This window comes from Podarcis filfolensis (genome assembly GCF_964270895.1).
Source record: "Podarcis filfolensis genome assembly, chromosome: 17".
NCBI lineage: Eukaryota > Metazoa > Chordata > Lepidosauria > Squamata > Lacertidae > Podarcis > Podarcis filfolensis.
In genome coordinates, this window is record NC_139621.1 from 18,689,745 (window position 1) to 18,706,911 (window position 17,167).

A 17,167-nucleotide genomic window follows, 5' to 3' on the forward strand; every position below is an offset into this window, starting at 1 on the left:
CACATCAGAAGGAAAAGAGATAGAAAGAGAAAGTGAAATTCACTCTCCTTCTGGCCTTACTTTTAAAGTCAGCATGACCTTGAGTGAAAGAGATAAGAGAACCAGTTTACCGTATTTTTCGCTCGATAACACGCACCTGACCATAACACGCACATCGTTTTTAGAGGAGGAAAACAAGGGAAAAAACATTCTGAATGAAACAGTGGATGTATCATTTTTGTGCTTCATGCTGTGGCCACAGACATGTGATCTGATGGTGAATTTGGGGTGACCCAATGCAAAAATCCTGAGAATCCCTGTGGATCCATGCTTTGTAACCACGTTTTTGCACCATTGCAGCCCCAGGCAACAGTGGGTGCGTGATTTTGGGGGGGGCAGGCTGTAGCCATGGACATGCTATGTGCTCTGATGGTGAATTTGGGGTGACCCAATGCAAAGATCCTGAGGATCCATGTTTTGTAACCACGTTTTTGCACCATTGCAGCCCCAGGCAACAGTGGGTGCGTGATTTGGGGGGGGGCAGGCTGTAGCCATGGACATGCTATGTGATCTGATGGTGAATTTGGGGTGACCCAATGCAAAGATCCTGAGGATCCATGTGGATCCATGCTTTTTAACCACATTTTAAGTGGGGAAGGAAGGAAAAATACAGAATGGACAAGGAGCACGAGAGGGGTGTGCAGAGAAGCAGCTGGCTAAGAATGCAGGAGAGGGGTATAACGGGAGGGAGGAAAGGAAGGCAAAAGTTTTCCCTCACCTACCCACCCAAGCCAGCCAGCTCTCTCTCTCTCTCTCTCTCTCTCTCTCTCTCTCTCTCTCTCTCTCTCCCCCTCCTGCATGTTTTCAGCAGCACCGGAGCACAGAGACGACACTCTGCTTTCCCCTCTGCTTGCCTGGAGGGGAGGGGCTTTCCCTGCTCTTTGTTCCGTTTGAGCAAACACAGCAAGGAAACAGAGATGGGTGGGCAGTAAGACCCTGAGGCAGAATGCAGGAAAGCAGCCACTTCCTCTTTTCAGGTTTCCCTTCTCCGAGACGCGCGATTTGATTTTTGCCTGATTTTTTTTGCCATTTGGCTCCAGGGACCACACATTCGCTCAATAACACGCACAGACATTTCCCCTTCCTTTTTAGGAGAAAAAATCTGCGTGTTATAGAGGGAAAAATACGGTAAGTCAGCTGTACTCAGCTTCTCTGAAGGAATAACCCAAACATCATGAACCTTCTGCTTGTTTCTTTCACACACAGAAGCTTCCAGAACCCTCTTGAACTAATGAGAATAGGAAAGATCGCTACACATCAGATCAATACTTTCTGTGCTAAGAAATGCAAGCAGCTGAGATACATTCCAGAGCCAGACAACGTGATATATCAGCATATTGTGGTATTTAGCCGCTATGCATCACAATGCTGAAAACCAGGTATCTCCCAGCCCTACAAAGCACCCTATGAGGGGTGCGGCCTGCAAAGAATTCTGAGGGTCAGATAGCGAGGTCTAGAGGGCCACATTCTTTGGACTCCCTGAGCCTGAGGCTCTCCATTACTGCTATATATTACCTTTCAGTTATCTGACACAGGAGCATGGATTCTGCAATGAGATCTACAATAATCACCACACTTTGAAGACACACTGTGGCTCTGCAGATGGTGCTGGACTATAGCTCCCATTATCCTGCGCCACTGGCCAAGAGTATGACTGGGGCTGTTGTGAGCTGGAGTCCAGCATGACGGGAGGGTCGCAGGTTCTCTGCTTCGCAGTACGACAACGTTTAAGAGTTCCGATCTGATTGAGCTCCTTTACATACCCTTCCTTACACGTATAAGTGACGGTGCTTCCGAAAGTGTAGTTGTTCCCAGTAACCGCGGCATCTTTTATAACAGGAGGGAGACCACAAGAAACTGTTTTGCACTCTGGAGGGAGGCTGCTCCAGCCGCCCGAATCTCCGCACACGAGTACGGAAGGTCCTTGCAGGCTACGAAACCAACGGAAACGGGGAAATCGTAAGAGGTGCGCATGAAAGCACAAGCGTCCCTTACCATGTCTTTCCTTGAACATGTTGAACTTTAATCAACCATCCATTCAAGAGCACATGGTTAAAGTAAAAGCTGTAAAGCCACCCACCCACCGGGTATAAAGTTGCCAAATGCAAAATCCTAAAAAAAGTGACACCTTATATTTGTGCAAAAATATACCACCCAGCAGATAAGCACATACCCACAATGCATGAAGAGGGGCAGACATAACCTTTCACCCTGCAGCAGAGAAACCCAACATGCCTGGGCAAATTTGTTGCACAGAGATAGGTCTTGCTGTGTTTGCTGAATTGTGGTCACGGTTTGTTTGGTTTTTGTGTGTGTGTGTCTGTCTGATTAAAAATATATACATAAAATCTGTTTGTTGCAATACTGTAAAGGGGAAAGGCACATATTTTACTTACATCACTTTTTTTTAAAAAAAAAAAGAAAGTAAGCGAAACAGATCTTGTAATGGTGGTTGTTTGCTGCTGTGGAATACGCAGCCATTTAGAAGGATTTTTCTTTACATTTTATGAGAGTAGATGGGCAATCCAACTGCAGTGGTGCAGCAGAAACAGCCCGTAAAGAAGTTAAAGTTAAAAAACATCTACATCAAATTCAGTTTCCAAAATCCCACATGAAGGTGGCATGGGGGCAGGGAGTAAAGAAATGTGATATACCATATTTTTTGCTCTATGACTCACTTTTTCCCTCCTAAAAAGTATGGGGAAATGTGTGTGCGTCTTATGGAGCGAATGCAGGCTGCACAGCTATCCCAGAAGCCAGAACAGCAAGAGGGATTGATGCTTTGACTGTGCAGCGATCCCTCCTGCTGTTCTGGCTTCTGAGATTCAGACTATTTTTTTTCTTGTTTTCCTCCTCCAAAAACTAGGTGTGTCTTTTGGTCTGGTGCGTCTTATAGAGCGAAAAATACGGGTAACAAATTCTGCATTCTGCAGCCACAGTCCAAATAAGTATTTTCTCTCCCCCCCCTTTTTATGCTTTGTTGTTCATAATTATATCTGTACAATGTAAACTCATAATCATCATTACCAATCCATCAAAAAACACCAATCATCACAATAAATATATACATTTTCCAGCAAAAATTTTTCTTCACAAACATCTCACTTCCCGTCCCTTCCATATTTCTTTCCTTTAATAAACATATTGCATGATTTTGTTTAGTTGTTTCATAACACAGTATTTAGTCTTTCTATATCTTTCCCCCCTTAATACATATTATTTATAGTGTTTACTCAAAAGATATTACCGTATTCAGATTGCAGCAAATATTTTTTAAGTGTCTCTTGAAATGATCCCATTCTAAAATGAACTTTTGCCCTGGTTTATCTCTAATTCTTTTAGAAAGATAGGCTGACTCCGCATATTCTGTCAGTTTCAATAACCATTCTGATCTAATGGGGATTTTATCATTCTTCCAATACATTGCTATGAGTTCCCTCGCAGCAGTGGTGGCATATAAAAAAAACTTTTCTTACATTTTTAGGAATATCTAAACCTATAATGCCGAGTAGGAATGATTCTGGTTTTCCTAGAAAGATTACATTCAAGATTTTTTAAAGCTCAAAATAGATATTTCAGCTCAAATACAAATTTTCTGTTCTCTTCAAATTGTTAGTTTCTGTTTGCCACTGAGCAGCTGCTTAGAGTCACAAGGCTCTGTTTACATTCCAGAGACAGTCCAGGCTATTGGAAGTCTCACGGGAGACTAGAGACGGATGTGATGTTACTGGTTTCCTGTTTCCTTTGTTCCTTTGTTGCAGTTGCTCTCTGCTCTCACAGGGAGAGGATGTAGTTTTCTTTGCTCTCTGCGTAGCTTAGTAATAAAGCATAGCACGTAGCCATAAATCTCATCACTTCTGCTGCTTTGATTCTCTGCTGAATGGGGGAACGTGCCTTGGAGCCTTATCAAAGGCTCGGGTGGTTAAACACGTTGGGAGGAGAGTAACCGAAGGACTCGAGGGAAGAAAATGAGCTTTATCAGCTTGGCCAAGCGGAGATCCCGACACAAATCACTATAACATCCAAGCTACTGTCAGCCACCATATTTAACTCTGAATTCTAGTGTTTCAGAGTTTTCAACAAGCTTTTCTTTTCTTTTTCTTTTTTAAAGAAATATTAATTATGAAGCAATAAAGTCTTTAGTGGGTGTCAAGTTGTAAATATGAACCTTTTGATCATAGGATAATTTGCAGATTTTGCCTAATGAAGCTTTTTAAACATGCTTGCTTAAAAACTGGTGCTCAGAAGAATGAGCTGGGTGTTAGGAAGATGACTAATTCTACATGACTTTTCCATGAGCATCACCAATTTACATGTGCAGATATTAGAAGATTAAAGAAAAAGCCAGATGGATCATTTTGCATATGCTGCATTCAAAGCACTTCTCCTTCATTTCTACATTTTAAAAAATGCACATAAAATGCGTCTTGGTTTCTTGATTACCTGTAACCTGTGTCGCAGGTGTATGATACATTAGAAAGGTATGTCACGCCACTCATTAGATATTTGCCATTGCTTATTTCCTTTGGGAGAGGACACTTCACTAATTCACAAAATACGGAAGAACGATTCCATGTGCCACTTGCAAGGCACATCGATTCCTCATTGCCTACTAGACTGTATCCTTTATTGCACCTGTATTGAGACAAGAAAGCAAGTTAAAAATAGGTACAAGAACATTGCACTTTCCTTGCATCTCTGTTAGATCCAACGGTCTTAGCCCCCCCCCCCCACTGAAAAACTGTGGGTGGAATCAAATGGTCCCTAAGCATTCAGCAGATGCTCAATATGTTCAATTCTTGCTGCACTGTGGTTACAACTACTGCTCAAAGCCAGTGTGGTGTAGTGGTTAAGAGCGATAGACTTGTAATCTGGGGAACCGGGTTCGCGTCTCCGCTCCTCCACATGCAGCTGTGGGTGACCTTGGGCTAGTCACACTTCTTTGAAGTCTCTCAGCCTCACTCACCTCACAGAGTGTTTGTTGTGGGGGAGGAAGGGAAAGGAGAATGTTAGCCGCTTTGAGACTCCGTAGGGTAGTTATAAAGCAGGATATCAAATCCAAACTCCTCCTCCTCCTCCTCCTCCTCCTCCTCCTCTTCTTCTTCTTCTTCAAAGGATGCTCTCACTGGCGGAAGAGTGGAGGAGCCAACTTTTGCCAATTTCCCTGGCAGTCGCTTGCATTTTTTGGGAATCTGCTCCATAGGATTGGGGCAACCTTCAGAAAAGTATGGGGTAGTGTTTTGGGGATGGACGGACAGCAAATTGAAAAACATCACATCCGCCAGTGAGATTCTTGGATCAAAAGCCTTCCACAGATAGAAGGAGTTCTTTTGGGGAGAGTGAATACTGTGTCGAGTTCAGTGGTCTGTAACTAAGGTAAAAAGGTAAAAGACCCCTGGACGGTTGAGTCCAGTCAAAGGCAACTATGGGGTTGTGGCGCTCATCTCGCTTTCAGGCCGAGGGAGCTGGCGTTTGTCCACAGACAGCTTTCTGGGTCATGTGGCCAGCAGGATTAAACCTCTTCTGGAGCAATGGAACACCGCGATGGAAACCAGAGCAGCGCACGGAAACTCTGTTTACCTTCCTGCCGCAGTGGTACCTATTTATCTACTTGCACTGGTGTGCTTTCAAACTGCTAGGTTGGCAGAAGCTGGGACAGAGCAATGGGAGCTCACCCTGTCGCTGGGATTCGAACCGCCGACCTTCCGATCAGCAAGCTCAAGAGGCTCAGTGGTTTAGACCACAGCGCCACCCATATCCCTACTCTGTAACTACTCTTTATGGATTAAATTGAGGACCACAAGACTTTCCTCCTTCCCCAGACTTCCGAGGGGTTGCAGAGCAAACCAAGACATTACATATTTCCATTGGCTAGTGATGAAATAAATTAGATTTCTTGTAGCACTCTTGTCGTTATCCTTAGCTGTCTGTTTAGAACCTTAAGTGAGAACCAGGCTGGGCAGATGTTATAAGTATGGAACTGTAGATAAAATTCATAGAAAAACTGAAAATATTATCAATATTTAACTAATTACCACCATACCTTAATATTTCAGATTGCCTATGTTAGACTTCATCTCATTATTTAACACTTGTAAATGTTTAATCAAAGCCCGCCAATGTTTCTAATATAAGGAAAGTAAGAAAGAGAGGTTTTATAATTATGCAGAAAACGTACTTATTTAATGAACCAGAAAAGGAAATGGAGGGAAGTCAGGAGGTTAAAGAGAACCTCCAAAATATGTTTATATATACTGAAAATGTGTCATGATTAAGGTTTATTTATATTCTCATTTTTATTTTTTGTTTTCTTTTTCTTTTCTTTCTTTCCAGATTTGTATTATCTCTATGGAGAATCCTTGGTGAAGTTAAAATTGTAAAATCAATAAAAATAATTTAATAAAAAAGGAAAAAATGAAATGGAAAGAAAAAATGAAAATAAAGTACAGTCGTACCGCGACTCCCGAACGCCTTGGGAGTTCGACGTTCTGTCTCCCGAACGATCGAAAACCAGAACTGAGTGTTCGGTTTTCAAACATTCTTTTGGAAGTCAAATGTCCGGCGCGGCTTCCGCTGCTTCCTGCAGCCAATCAGAAGCTGCGCTTTGGTTTCCGAACGTTTCAGAATTCCAACGGACTTCCAGAACGGATTCCGTTTGTCTTCGAAGGTACGACTGTATTTGATTATGCTCTTTGGAATTCCTAGCTGTAGCTTTAGCTGCCAAACCAATTATCGTACATAGTGCATACAACTGAAAATATAATGTATGCATTGCATATATAGGGCATATAATTTAAAACATGATCGCAATATTCTGCATCTTTTTTGTGCCAGCAAATCTTTTATTATAAGAAGCAGTAAAATGCAACATATTTTTATTTCAGTGGTGCCTGTCATTTATGAATAGTTTGAAGGTAGAGAGCATGGAAGTTGTAAATATGTCATACTTATTGATAACTATATGCATGGCATCACCGAGTAGTCATTTACAAAACCTCAATGGACCCTATATGAACAGCAAATATATAATTTAATAATAATAATAATAATAATAATAATAATAATAATACAACAAAAAGTTCTCCCAAACACAGAACTTATGAAATAAGTTACTACACATTTAGGACCAGATTTATTTGATGTGCAATCCTCCTACCTGTAGATTATTTTGCTACCATATGTAAAATTTGAGCCATCGACTGCACCATTTTCTGGAACAACGGGGACACCACAGGAAACAGCTTTTAAAAAAATCAAATAAGAAATACACATTCTTATTAACATAATTTAACTCAGTTGGGCTTACTAATGAGTAGCGATTTGTAGAATTGTATTGTTAGTTGTGTGTAAATGGGCTGGTTCAGATCAAAATCTAGTAAGCCTCTCTTTTTCTTTCTTCTGGGATACTATGAGCTCTCACACAGGGGCACAGAGATTCAGCAAGGAACAGAACGCCTTGGGTGTTGGGCGGCGATACAGAATAAATAAATAATCCAGATCACTTCTGGATCCTGTCACTGAGCTCTGCAAAGAAGCTGCAAAAGAGATATTTACTGTACCTCATGGCCTCTCAGGTCACATATACAGTTCAAACTGTTATTAAACACACACAAAATAATCCTAGGAATTGTAGCTTGAGGAATGTGGTAAGAATTCGCTGGTCACAGAACCATGGATTCCTTTGTGAGAGGGAATGACTCTTCAGTCTGCTTAAGTCTGTGCCTCTGCGCTATTTTTCTAGGAAAAGAGGTCCCAGAACTCACCATGAACACCTCCCTTGTTCTCTTATAATGGCAATGATGCCCCTGGAGAGGGGCTGGAACTGAGTTCCAGCTGGAAAAAAAGCCCTAGATGTTGCCGTGTTCTTAATACTCTCTATATGTATGTATCTAACCAGCCCTTCATCCTGAGATCTCAAGGCAGATTACAGATCAATTAAAATACCAGAAACCTAAGAAACAGACAGAGCAGATAAAACATACCTAAAACCCACGGTAGCTCAATCACAATGTATCTTATTGGAGGAAACCCAACTCAACTCTTTACAACAGCAGAAATTAATGCTAGAAACTTGAGGAAGCCCAGGCCAACAGCGAGATCTTAACCTGGGGTCAAAATGGACTGGAGCCCGACGTACTATATGGGAGAGGGCAAACCATAACGGATTGCTATATGAATATCATCTCAAGAGAGAACTCCTTCATCGTAGTTACGTCCTCAAGTGAGCAGCCCATATCAACTTATGCGGATGGAGGTTTATGAACTGTCAAGTACATTCGTACCTTGCAAGCCGAATGGAATCCGTTCCGGAAGTCCGTTCGACTTCCAAAACGTTTGAAAACCAAAGTGCGGCTTCTGATTGGCTGCAGGAAACTCCTGCAGCGAATCGGAAGCCCCCTGGACATTCGGCTTCCAAAAATAGTTCGCAAACTGGAACAGTCACTTCCGGGAGTGTTTGGGAGACAAAATGTTCGAGAACTAAGCTGTTCGATAAGCAAGGTATGACTGTAATAACCACTGGAGAACAGTTCAGAGAAAACCACTTTATGCAAACCACTCAGAGATTATCTTTTTGATCAAACAGTATATTAACTTTGCTCAATAAATAAATAAATAGCCAATTCCAGCCAACTAGGCATTCAAGTGCCTAACATTTCCTTTTAAAGTTTCGTGGTTCTATCTGTACTATCACAATAAGAATGCAGAATATACCTTCGCAGTGCGGTATCTGGTGGCTCCATTCCCCAGACTCTAAACATGTAACTTTGTTCATTCCCTTGAGCTGGTAGCCCGTGTCACACGAGAAACTGATTTTGCTACCAACACTGTAGCTGTCACCATGTGAATGGCCGTGTTCAGGGTCTCCTGGGTGTCTGCACCTCACTGGTTCTTTGGAATCAGATACAAGGTAAAACAGAGCTTACTGACATCAGGTGTGGGTCATGTGCTTAAAAATGAAAACAAATCATGCAACATTTCAGCAGGTGACTTGGGAGGGGGAAAGTAGGCCCAGTGCACAAGATCACGGGAATATACAAATACAGTGATACCTCGGGTTACATACGCTTCAGGTTACAGACTCTGCTAACCCAGAAATAGTACCTCGGGTTAAGAACTTTGCTTCAGGATGAGAACAGAAATTGTGCTCTGGCGCCGCGGCAGCAGCAGGAGGCCCCATTAGCTAAAGTGGTGCATCAGGTTAAGAACAGTTTCAGGTTAAGAACGGACCTCTGGAACGAATTAAGTACTTAACCCGAGGTACCACTGTAGAGCACTTCAAAAACACTTTAATGAACATTTCCAATCACATTTATTTTATTTGCGGAGACTTCACCAATACTGCAATTGGGCCACCTCTTCCACTGAGAGGAATCTGTTTCCTTTCCAGGTGCAACAATATTTCATATATTGTTTCATTTCCTTACACAGAGTGCAATATTGTCTACTGTACAATGTGCTGAAATGTGAATCTAGAAGCAAAAATTCTAGTCACAGGTCAACACTTTTTGGCCATTAGGTCATGACTATAACTTGCGATCTACTTTTGCAACACAGTTGTACCTCGGCTCCTGAACGCATTGGGAGTCGAATGTTCTGGCTCCCGAACGATCGAAAACTGGAAGTGAGTGTTCCAGTTTTCGAACGTTCTTTGGGAAGCTAAACATCTGACAGGGCTTTTGCGGCTTCCAATTGTCTGCAGCCAATGAGAAGCCGCGCTTTGGTTTTCGAATGTTTCAGAAGTTGAACGGCCTTCCAGAATGGAATCCATTCGACTTCCGACGTATGACTGTATTTGATTATGCTCTTTGGAATTCCTAGCTGTAGCTTTAGCTGCCAAACCAAATTTTGCAGCTTCTGCTTGTAAAAAAAGTCTGTTTGCCCTCCTTGGGCGGGCGGCTTCGCAAACGGGACCCTGGACTCCCCTGTGAACCGGCCTATTGCAGGCTGGATTGTCCTACTACACAGTTTTAAAGCAGTATGTGCTTCCTGGAAGAAAATGTCTCATGTCCTAGGTTTCAATTCAAATTCATATGAGTTTTGCCATTGGCTTTGAGAAGCAGGTATCTTGGGATCTTAGTGATGGATTTCGATAAGAAGCAAACTACAACAAAAATACAATTCTGCGATGTTTACGGAATATAGACTGGGCAAGTCTCTCCTTTCAGAACCCACTACTTAACACTCCTTTCCCTGTACCTGCACATTTCTTGCCATCTCCAGTGTAAGGGTGAATGCAGGCACATAAGTAGGAACCGTTTGTGTTACGGCAGGAGGCATGCGGGTCACAGTCTGAGCCAACAGCACATTCATCAACATCTACAAAACAGAAAGTGGGGTTCCTATGAATGAAATGCCTTTGGCATCGTTCAGCTTTCTTGCCCTAAGCTGTCTCTGCTTGTGATGTTTCTTGGCCATCCAAAGACAACCCGAAGGTCTCTTGATCTTTTCCCACTCTCACTTGCTGCCACTTATGCCTGGGATTTCCTTCCCAGGACACCAAAAGTGGTGAAAGTTCCCTCTCCAAACCCCAACCCTTCCCTGCAACTCATCTCCACCTGAAATGACTGCATTTGCTCTTATTTCTCCTTTGTTATCTTAACCTCTCCCTCCAGCGTGGTCTAGTGGTTAAGAGCGGTGGACTCATAATCTGGTGAACCAGGTTCGATTCCCCGCTCCTCCAAATGCAGCTGCTGGGTGACCTTGGGCCAGTCACGCTTCTCTGAAGTCTCTCAGCCTCACTCACCTCACAGAGTGTTTGTTGTGGGGGAGGACGGGAAAGGAGATTGTTAGCCGCTTTGAGACTCCTTAAGGGGAGTGAAAGGCGGGATATCAAGTCCAAACTCTTCTTACCCTCCCCTGTGTTGTTTTTTTCCTTTCCTACCACCAACCTATCGGGACGCGGGTGGCGCTGTGGGTTAAACCACAGAGCCTAGGACTTGCCGATCAGAAGGTTGGCGGTTCGAATCACCACGACGGGGTGAGCTTCCATTGCCCGGTCCCTGCTCCTGCCAACCTAGCAGTTCGAAAGCATGTCAAAGTGCAAGTAGATAAATAGGTACTGCTCCGGCGGGAAGGTAAACAGTGTTTCCATGCACTGCTCTGGTTTGGCGGAAGAGGCTTAGTCATGCTGGCTGCATGACCCGGAAGCTGTACGCCGGCTTCCTTGGCCAATAAAGCGAGATGAATGCCGCAACCCCAGAGTCGGCCACGACTGGACCTAATGGTCCAATGGTGCTAAATTAATTAAGGTAAAAAGGTAATGGACCCCTGGACGATTAAGTCTAGTCAAAGGCGACTATGGGGTTGCGGTGCTCATCTCGCTTTCAGGCCGAGGGAGGAGGTGTTTGTCCACAGACAGCTTTAAGGGGTATGTGGCCAGCATGACTAAAATTGCTTCTGGTGCAACGGGACACTGTGACGGAAACCAGAGTGCATGGAACGCCATTTACCGTATTTTTCGCCCTATAGGACGCACTTTTTCCCCTCCAAAAATGAAGGGGAAATGTGTGTGCGTCCTATGGGGCGAATGCAGGCTTTCGCTGAAGCCTGGAGAGCGAGAGGGGTCGGTGTGCACCGACCCCTCTCGCTCTCCAGGCTTCAGGAGAGCCGCAGCGCCAGCCCCACAAGGTCGGGGGACAGCGGGGAGGCGGAACGCCGCCATCCCGCTGTCTCCCGATGTGGTTTGGAGGCTGACGGCGGGGAGACGCGTGCTTCTCCCTGCCGCCAGCCCCGCAAGCTCCGGGGACAGTGGGGAGGCGCAGCGCGTCTTCCCGCTGTCCCCGGACCTGTTCTGCAGGCGGGCGGTGGGGAGAAGAGCGCTTCTCCCCGCCGCCAGCCCCACAAGCTCCGGGGACAGCTGGGAGGCGCAGCGCGTCTTCCAGCTGTCCCCGGAACTGTTCTGCAGGCGGGCGGCGGGGAGAAGAGTGCTTCTCCCCGCTGCCTGCCCCGCAAGCTCTGGGGACAGCTGGGAGGCGCAGCGCATCTTCCCGCTGTCCCCGGACCTGGTCTGCAGGCGGGCGGCGGGGAGAAGAACGCTTCTCCCCGCTGCCTGCCCCGCAAGCTCCAGGGACAGCCGGCCCCACAAGCGCCTGGGGGGAAATTTTTTTTTCCCTTTATTTCCCCCCAAAAAAACTTGGTGCGTCCTATGGGGCGAAAAATACGGTACCTCCCCACCACAGAGGTACCTATTTATCTCCTTGCACTGGTGTACTTTCGAACTGCTAGGTTGGCATGAGCTGGGACAGAGCAACGGGAGCTCACTCCGTCATGGGGATTCGAACCGCCGACCTTCCGATTGGCAAGCCCAAGAGGCTCACTGGTTTAGACCACAGCACCACCTGCTCCCCTTACTAGAGTAATAATATAGTCATACTACTAGTACCCTTGGTGGTGCTACTGTCTCAGGGACTCTCAGTCTTTGGTGCTTTATACAAAGATAGCAACTTACATATCCCCAAGAAGTATTAAAAACAATGCATGAAAGAATGTACACATTCTCTACTTCCCTTCCTTTCATAGACTGCTGCTCGATAAAGACACAACAAAACTTATCAGAAACAAATGCCACACGACGACAAAAAATGCAAACATGTACTCTTGCTATTGTAAGCAATGCCTTCATAACTATGTCAGCTCAACGATACATTTAAACATATTTTGCAGGGGAAGCCTGGTGGGCCACAAATATCCTGCACCTAAAATCCAAAGACCCACATCTAAAACTGGGTGTCCCTGAAGGGGCTTGGGTCTTAAATATTTTGGAACAGCAGTTCTTTGTGCTGTGAAGCATATTGCTTTTGAAACAGAGAGGATTTTCAAAAATCAGCTTGCAATAATGTGGCATGGGAGGGATCTGCTCTCTGAAGGGGGAAACAGTTTTCAAAAATCTCACTGGTGGATGCAAGGCCTCAGATGTGCCTAGAGTAGGTTTTGGGGACCTGGCCAACAGCCTTATTCAGCCAGATTGGAGTCTGCAGGGTGTGGAAGTTTGGAGATGGTCCAATGTGGACAGCCAATGGCGACTACCACCTGATCAACCCAAATCAAGGCAGGGCATCAATGCCGGTGAGACTGAATGTGCTGCCTTCAGCAATACTACAGGGGAGATTCCAGAAAATACCACTCACAGAGAGACTATGCCCCTGACGACAGAGTCATATAGAATCAGTTGTGCATGTTCCTTTGCACTGCCTCTTGTGTCAGAGAATTTCATCTAAATCCATTAGTCAGCTGGTTGTTAGCAGGGTGTAGCATTCAGACGAACGCGAGTTACCCTTCCTAATGTTTACCCAGGATGGGGATCGCAACGAGGATTCGCGAATGTTATACAACAGCATTTTAATTGTTAGATCAGGTTTAAGGTGCTGGTTTTGACCTATGTGGCCTAGGACCCACGTACCTACGGGACTGCCTCTCCTGATATGCCCCGCGGAGGACCTTAAGGTCCACAAATGACAACATTTTGGAGGTCCCAAGTCTCAAGATTGGTCTCAACTAGGGCCAGAGCCTTTTCAGTACTGGCCCCGACTTGGTGGAATGCTCTGTCACAAGTGACCAGGGTCCTGCGGGACTTGACATCTTTCCACAGGGCCTGCAAGACAGAGCTGTTCCGCCTGGCCTTTGGTTTAGACTCAGTCTGACCCTTATGTCCCACCCCCCTTTATGGTTTTCTATGGGCTACTTTTAAAATGAGGCTGCATTTTAAATTGCATTTTAACCTGTATTTTAAATTAGGGTTTTTTTCCCTATTATGTTTTTACTGTAATTTTACTGGTGTTAGCTGCCCTGAGCCCAGCTCTGGCCGGGGAGGGCGGGGTATAAATAAAATTTATTATTATTATTATTATTATTATTATTATTATTATTATTATAGATGCAGAGTCTACCAGCTGATTTCACTGTACCGAGCCTTTCGGAATTTTGTCTATATGCCAGTAAAGGTTTGAGGTTTAGAGCGAGATTCAGCCAGTAGGAGAATGGAGGCAGAGATGAGCAGGAGTCTTAGGACTCTTGTGTTGACAATACGGTCAAATATGCTCACGATCTCACCGAGGCAAGATGGCGAAATGGCGCTCCAGCTCCCGCTGTCTTTACAAAGCGTCCTCGAGTCTCCTAATAAGTAATAGCCGCTGTTGCATTGATACGTGATGGTGGTTCCAGCAAAGAAGTCCTCGGCAGAGTAAAATCCGTTTTCTAAAGGAGGAGGCACTCCACAGCTAATCCCTGCAGCCAGATGATATATGCACAAAAGTATTAAGAGGTTAGACGTGCTCACTTTCATCTCTTCTTGATCAGTGCTGGATTTACGTATAAGCTAAACAAGCTATAGCTCAGGGCCCCACTCTCTTGGGGCCCCCCAAAAAAATTTAAAGGAAAAAAACCTGGATGTACATTTCCAAAATATAAGATAAAAAACCAAATAAAATAGAACCTACATACAGCAACAGTGTTTTGTGTTGTGTAGGCTCCTATGATGTAAGTCATGGGCCCTGCCTGCTAGCCTGCTCCCTAAAATATCACTGGTTTGCTCATTTCTAGATATGGCTTTAGATACCTATTAGGTCCAAAAATTACCATATAGCATATATTCAACACAAAAAACAGCGACAATTTGTGGTTGACAAAGGACCGCTGGACATATAAAGGGCCCCATTACCTTCAGTAGATTAGGGCCTCATCAAACCTACATCCACGTTTTATGACAGCAGCACAAGAAGGGGCCTCCTGGAAATCACTAAGTGGCCTCCTTGGCAGTGATTGTTTGTTTTAGTTTAGGATCTTCTGTCTAATACTGCAACATATCCTAAAGTTAGGAGCATCTTAAGGGTATCTACTTACTTTCACAGCGTGGGAGAGGTTGTGCCCACTGCCCTAAATTGAGACAGTGCTGGACAGAATCCCCTTCGATGTGGAAACCTGGGTCGCAAAAGAGGGAGACTTTTGACCCTGGCTTTGAATCCGTTGATGAAGTTCTCAGGTGAGGTATGGAACCTTCTAAGGGCGGGCAGTCTGAGAACAAAGGAAAACGCACACACAAAACAGCTAAAGCACATTAAAACAAGATCTCCTGCAATCCCACATGGTTGTGTAACATTAATTAAATGAACATCTCCATTTAGTTGTTGAAGTTCGCCACACTACTGCCAGAAAATCAGCTGGAAGCATGAGAGTTGCAGATTTCTTCACATTTTGATTCCCAAAACTTTACTAGTCTTCCATGCTATGCAAGGAGGTTTGGAAGACATATATACATGCGTCCAATGCTCGCTTTCAGAAAAACCTAAGAGTATTATCTGTTTCAACATCCAAGGTTAAAACCATTTTCACAAGTGAAAAACAAACAAACAAACAGCAAAACAGAACGGGGAGCCAAAATAAAATTAAAATTTCTGTTCCAATGAATGACTGGAAATCTCTCCCATTTGACCCAATCCGAAACTTTACTCTTTCAACATCTCAATCCAGGAAACCATAAATATTTCACTCAAGGTCCCAAGGAACATTTATTACGCAACACTGGAATCCAAAGAATGAAGACGGAATGTTCCAGTCATTAAAGGAGCAAGTGTATCTGTGAAAGGCTAGTGGGCCACGGGGATAATAATATCATAGGTTTTGCACCACTTAAGGAGCACCAGTATACCAACAATTTATTTATTTTTTGCTTTTTCTGCTTTCAGGGACTTCTTTCTGTACTGAAACCAGCTTTGCAGGTGCTGCCAGAAGCTCTTTCTAAAAGCCCAACAATTCGCTGGTTGTCAAGTCATAGGAACATATGAAAAGCCTATCTGGCAGTCACATAGTTTGTGTAGCTAGTGTCAAGGAGATAAAGCTCTGGCCCACTGGGCTGAAAAGGTTTCCCACCCCTACTTTCGGGCAAATGTGTGAGACCCCAGAGTCCTCTCAGCAGTCCTTCTGCTCCTCCAAACAAATTACAAGGCAAGCTACGTATGACACACTAAGCTGGAATCTACACGCATATAGAAACCATTCTGAAAATGCTTTTTAAAAAAATACATTGAATTTTCCATAAGGCTCACCATCGCCAGCTAGTGTCACATTGTATATTGCACTTAAAACACACTTAAAACATTTCATTTGCAGCTGTATAGCTGAGTCCTCAGTTGAAGAACGGCTTAATTGACAGCAGCGCAGCAGCAACACGACTGGAGGAGCAGGAGCAACGCAACTGTGACTTACCCTTAAAGGACCCAACACATTGTCGCTAAGTCCTAGTTTAGCTAGGCATGCAATGAGGCACAACTGACTAGCTTCCAGGGTGCACCAGGATTTCCTGAGCAAAGTTTAAAAACCATTGCATTATATTACGAAAACACTTTTAGGAGGTAGAGCTCTAACCAGCACAGAATACGCTCTTGGAATCTATCTTCACTCTTCCAACAACCCCAGGAAGGAAATCTGGCCAGGCCAAGACATTGCCCTTTTGGAGTTCTTCTGGACAAGAAGTAGCCAAGGAATTCACCTGATAGTTCAAAAGAAAAGGGACAGATACAAGCTTGTTAATGAGTTGATTCATCCTCTTCCTTCTCACCGCAACGATCAGCGAATGATCAAACTGAACAAACCCATGTCCACTGTATCTGAATGCAAGACCTTCCTTTGAGAAATACTGGGGGTGTTGGACACACAGTGTTGTGCAGAAATGGTTGGAAGAATATCTGTTCCTCGCTTATTTCCTGAAACATGGATCAGGCAGGAAAAAAGACAGTCTAGCACAGGGGTAGGCAAACTAAGGACCGGGGGCCGGATGCGGCCCAATCGCCTTCTCAATCCGGCCCATGGACGGTCCGGGAATCAGTGTGTTTTTACATGAGCAGAATATGTCCTTTTATTTAAAATGCATCTCTGGGTTATTTGTGGGGCCTGCTTGGTCTTTTTACATGAGTAGGATGTATGCTTTTATTTAAAATGCATCTCCGGGTTATTTGTGGGGCATAGGAATTCGTTCATATTTTTTTTCCAAAATATAGTCCAGCCCACCACATGGTCTGAGGGATGGCGGACCGGCCCACGGCTGAAAAAGGATGCTGACCCCTGCTCTTGAATATTGACACCCATTTCAGAAAAACAGAGTGTTTTCACGAGAAAACAGAGATCTTGGAAGTCA

At 44.4% G+C, this 17,167-nt stretch overlaps 1 protein-coding gene across 2 annotated transcripts in view; it reads right to left on the reverse strand.

Annotated features, from left to right (window-relative positions):
• Positions 1 to 17,167, reverse strand: part of SVEP1 (sushi, von Willebrand factor type A, EGF and pentraxin domain containing 1) — a 135,649-nt gene that overhangs the window by 37,593 nt on the left and 80,889 nt on the right. For both annotated transcript variants that reach the window (XR_014542952.1, XM_083592578.1), the window contains exons 29-36: positions 16,399 to 16,522; positions 14,878 to 15,048; positions 14,089 to 14,262; positions 10,237 to 10,356; positions 8,752 to 8,928; positions 7,196 to 7,280; positions 4,483 to 4,674; positions 1,803 to 1,970 (exon numbers count right to left, since the gene is read on the reverse strand). Coding sequence is in view for 1 of the 2 variants with exons in the window: in XM_083592578.1 (XP_083448704.1) it covers positions 1,803 to 1,970; positions 4,483 to 4,674; positions 7,196 to 7,280; positions 8,752 to 8,928; positions 10,237 to 10,356; positions 14,089 to 14,262; positions 14,878 to 15,048; positions 16,399 to 16,522 (1,211 nt within the window). In the remaining variant the exon portion in view is untranslated. The remainder of the gene's footprint in view (positions 1 to 1,802; positions 1,971 to 4,482; positions 4,675 to 7,195; positions 7,281 to 8,751; positions 8,929 to 10,236; positions 10,357 to 14,088; positions 14,263 to 14,877; positions 15,049 to 16,398; positions 16,523 to 17,167) is intronic.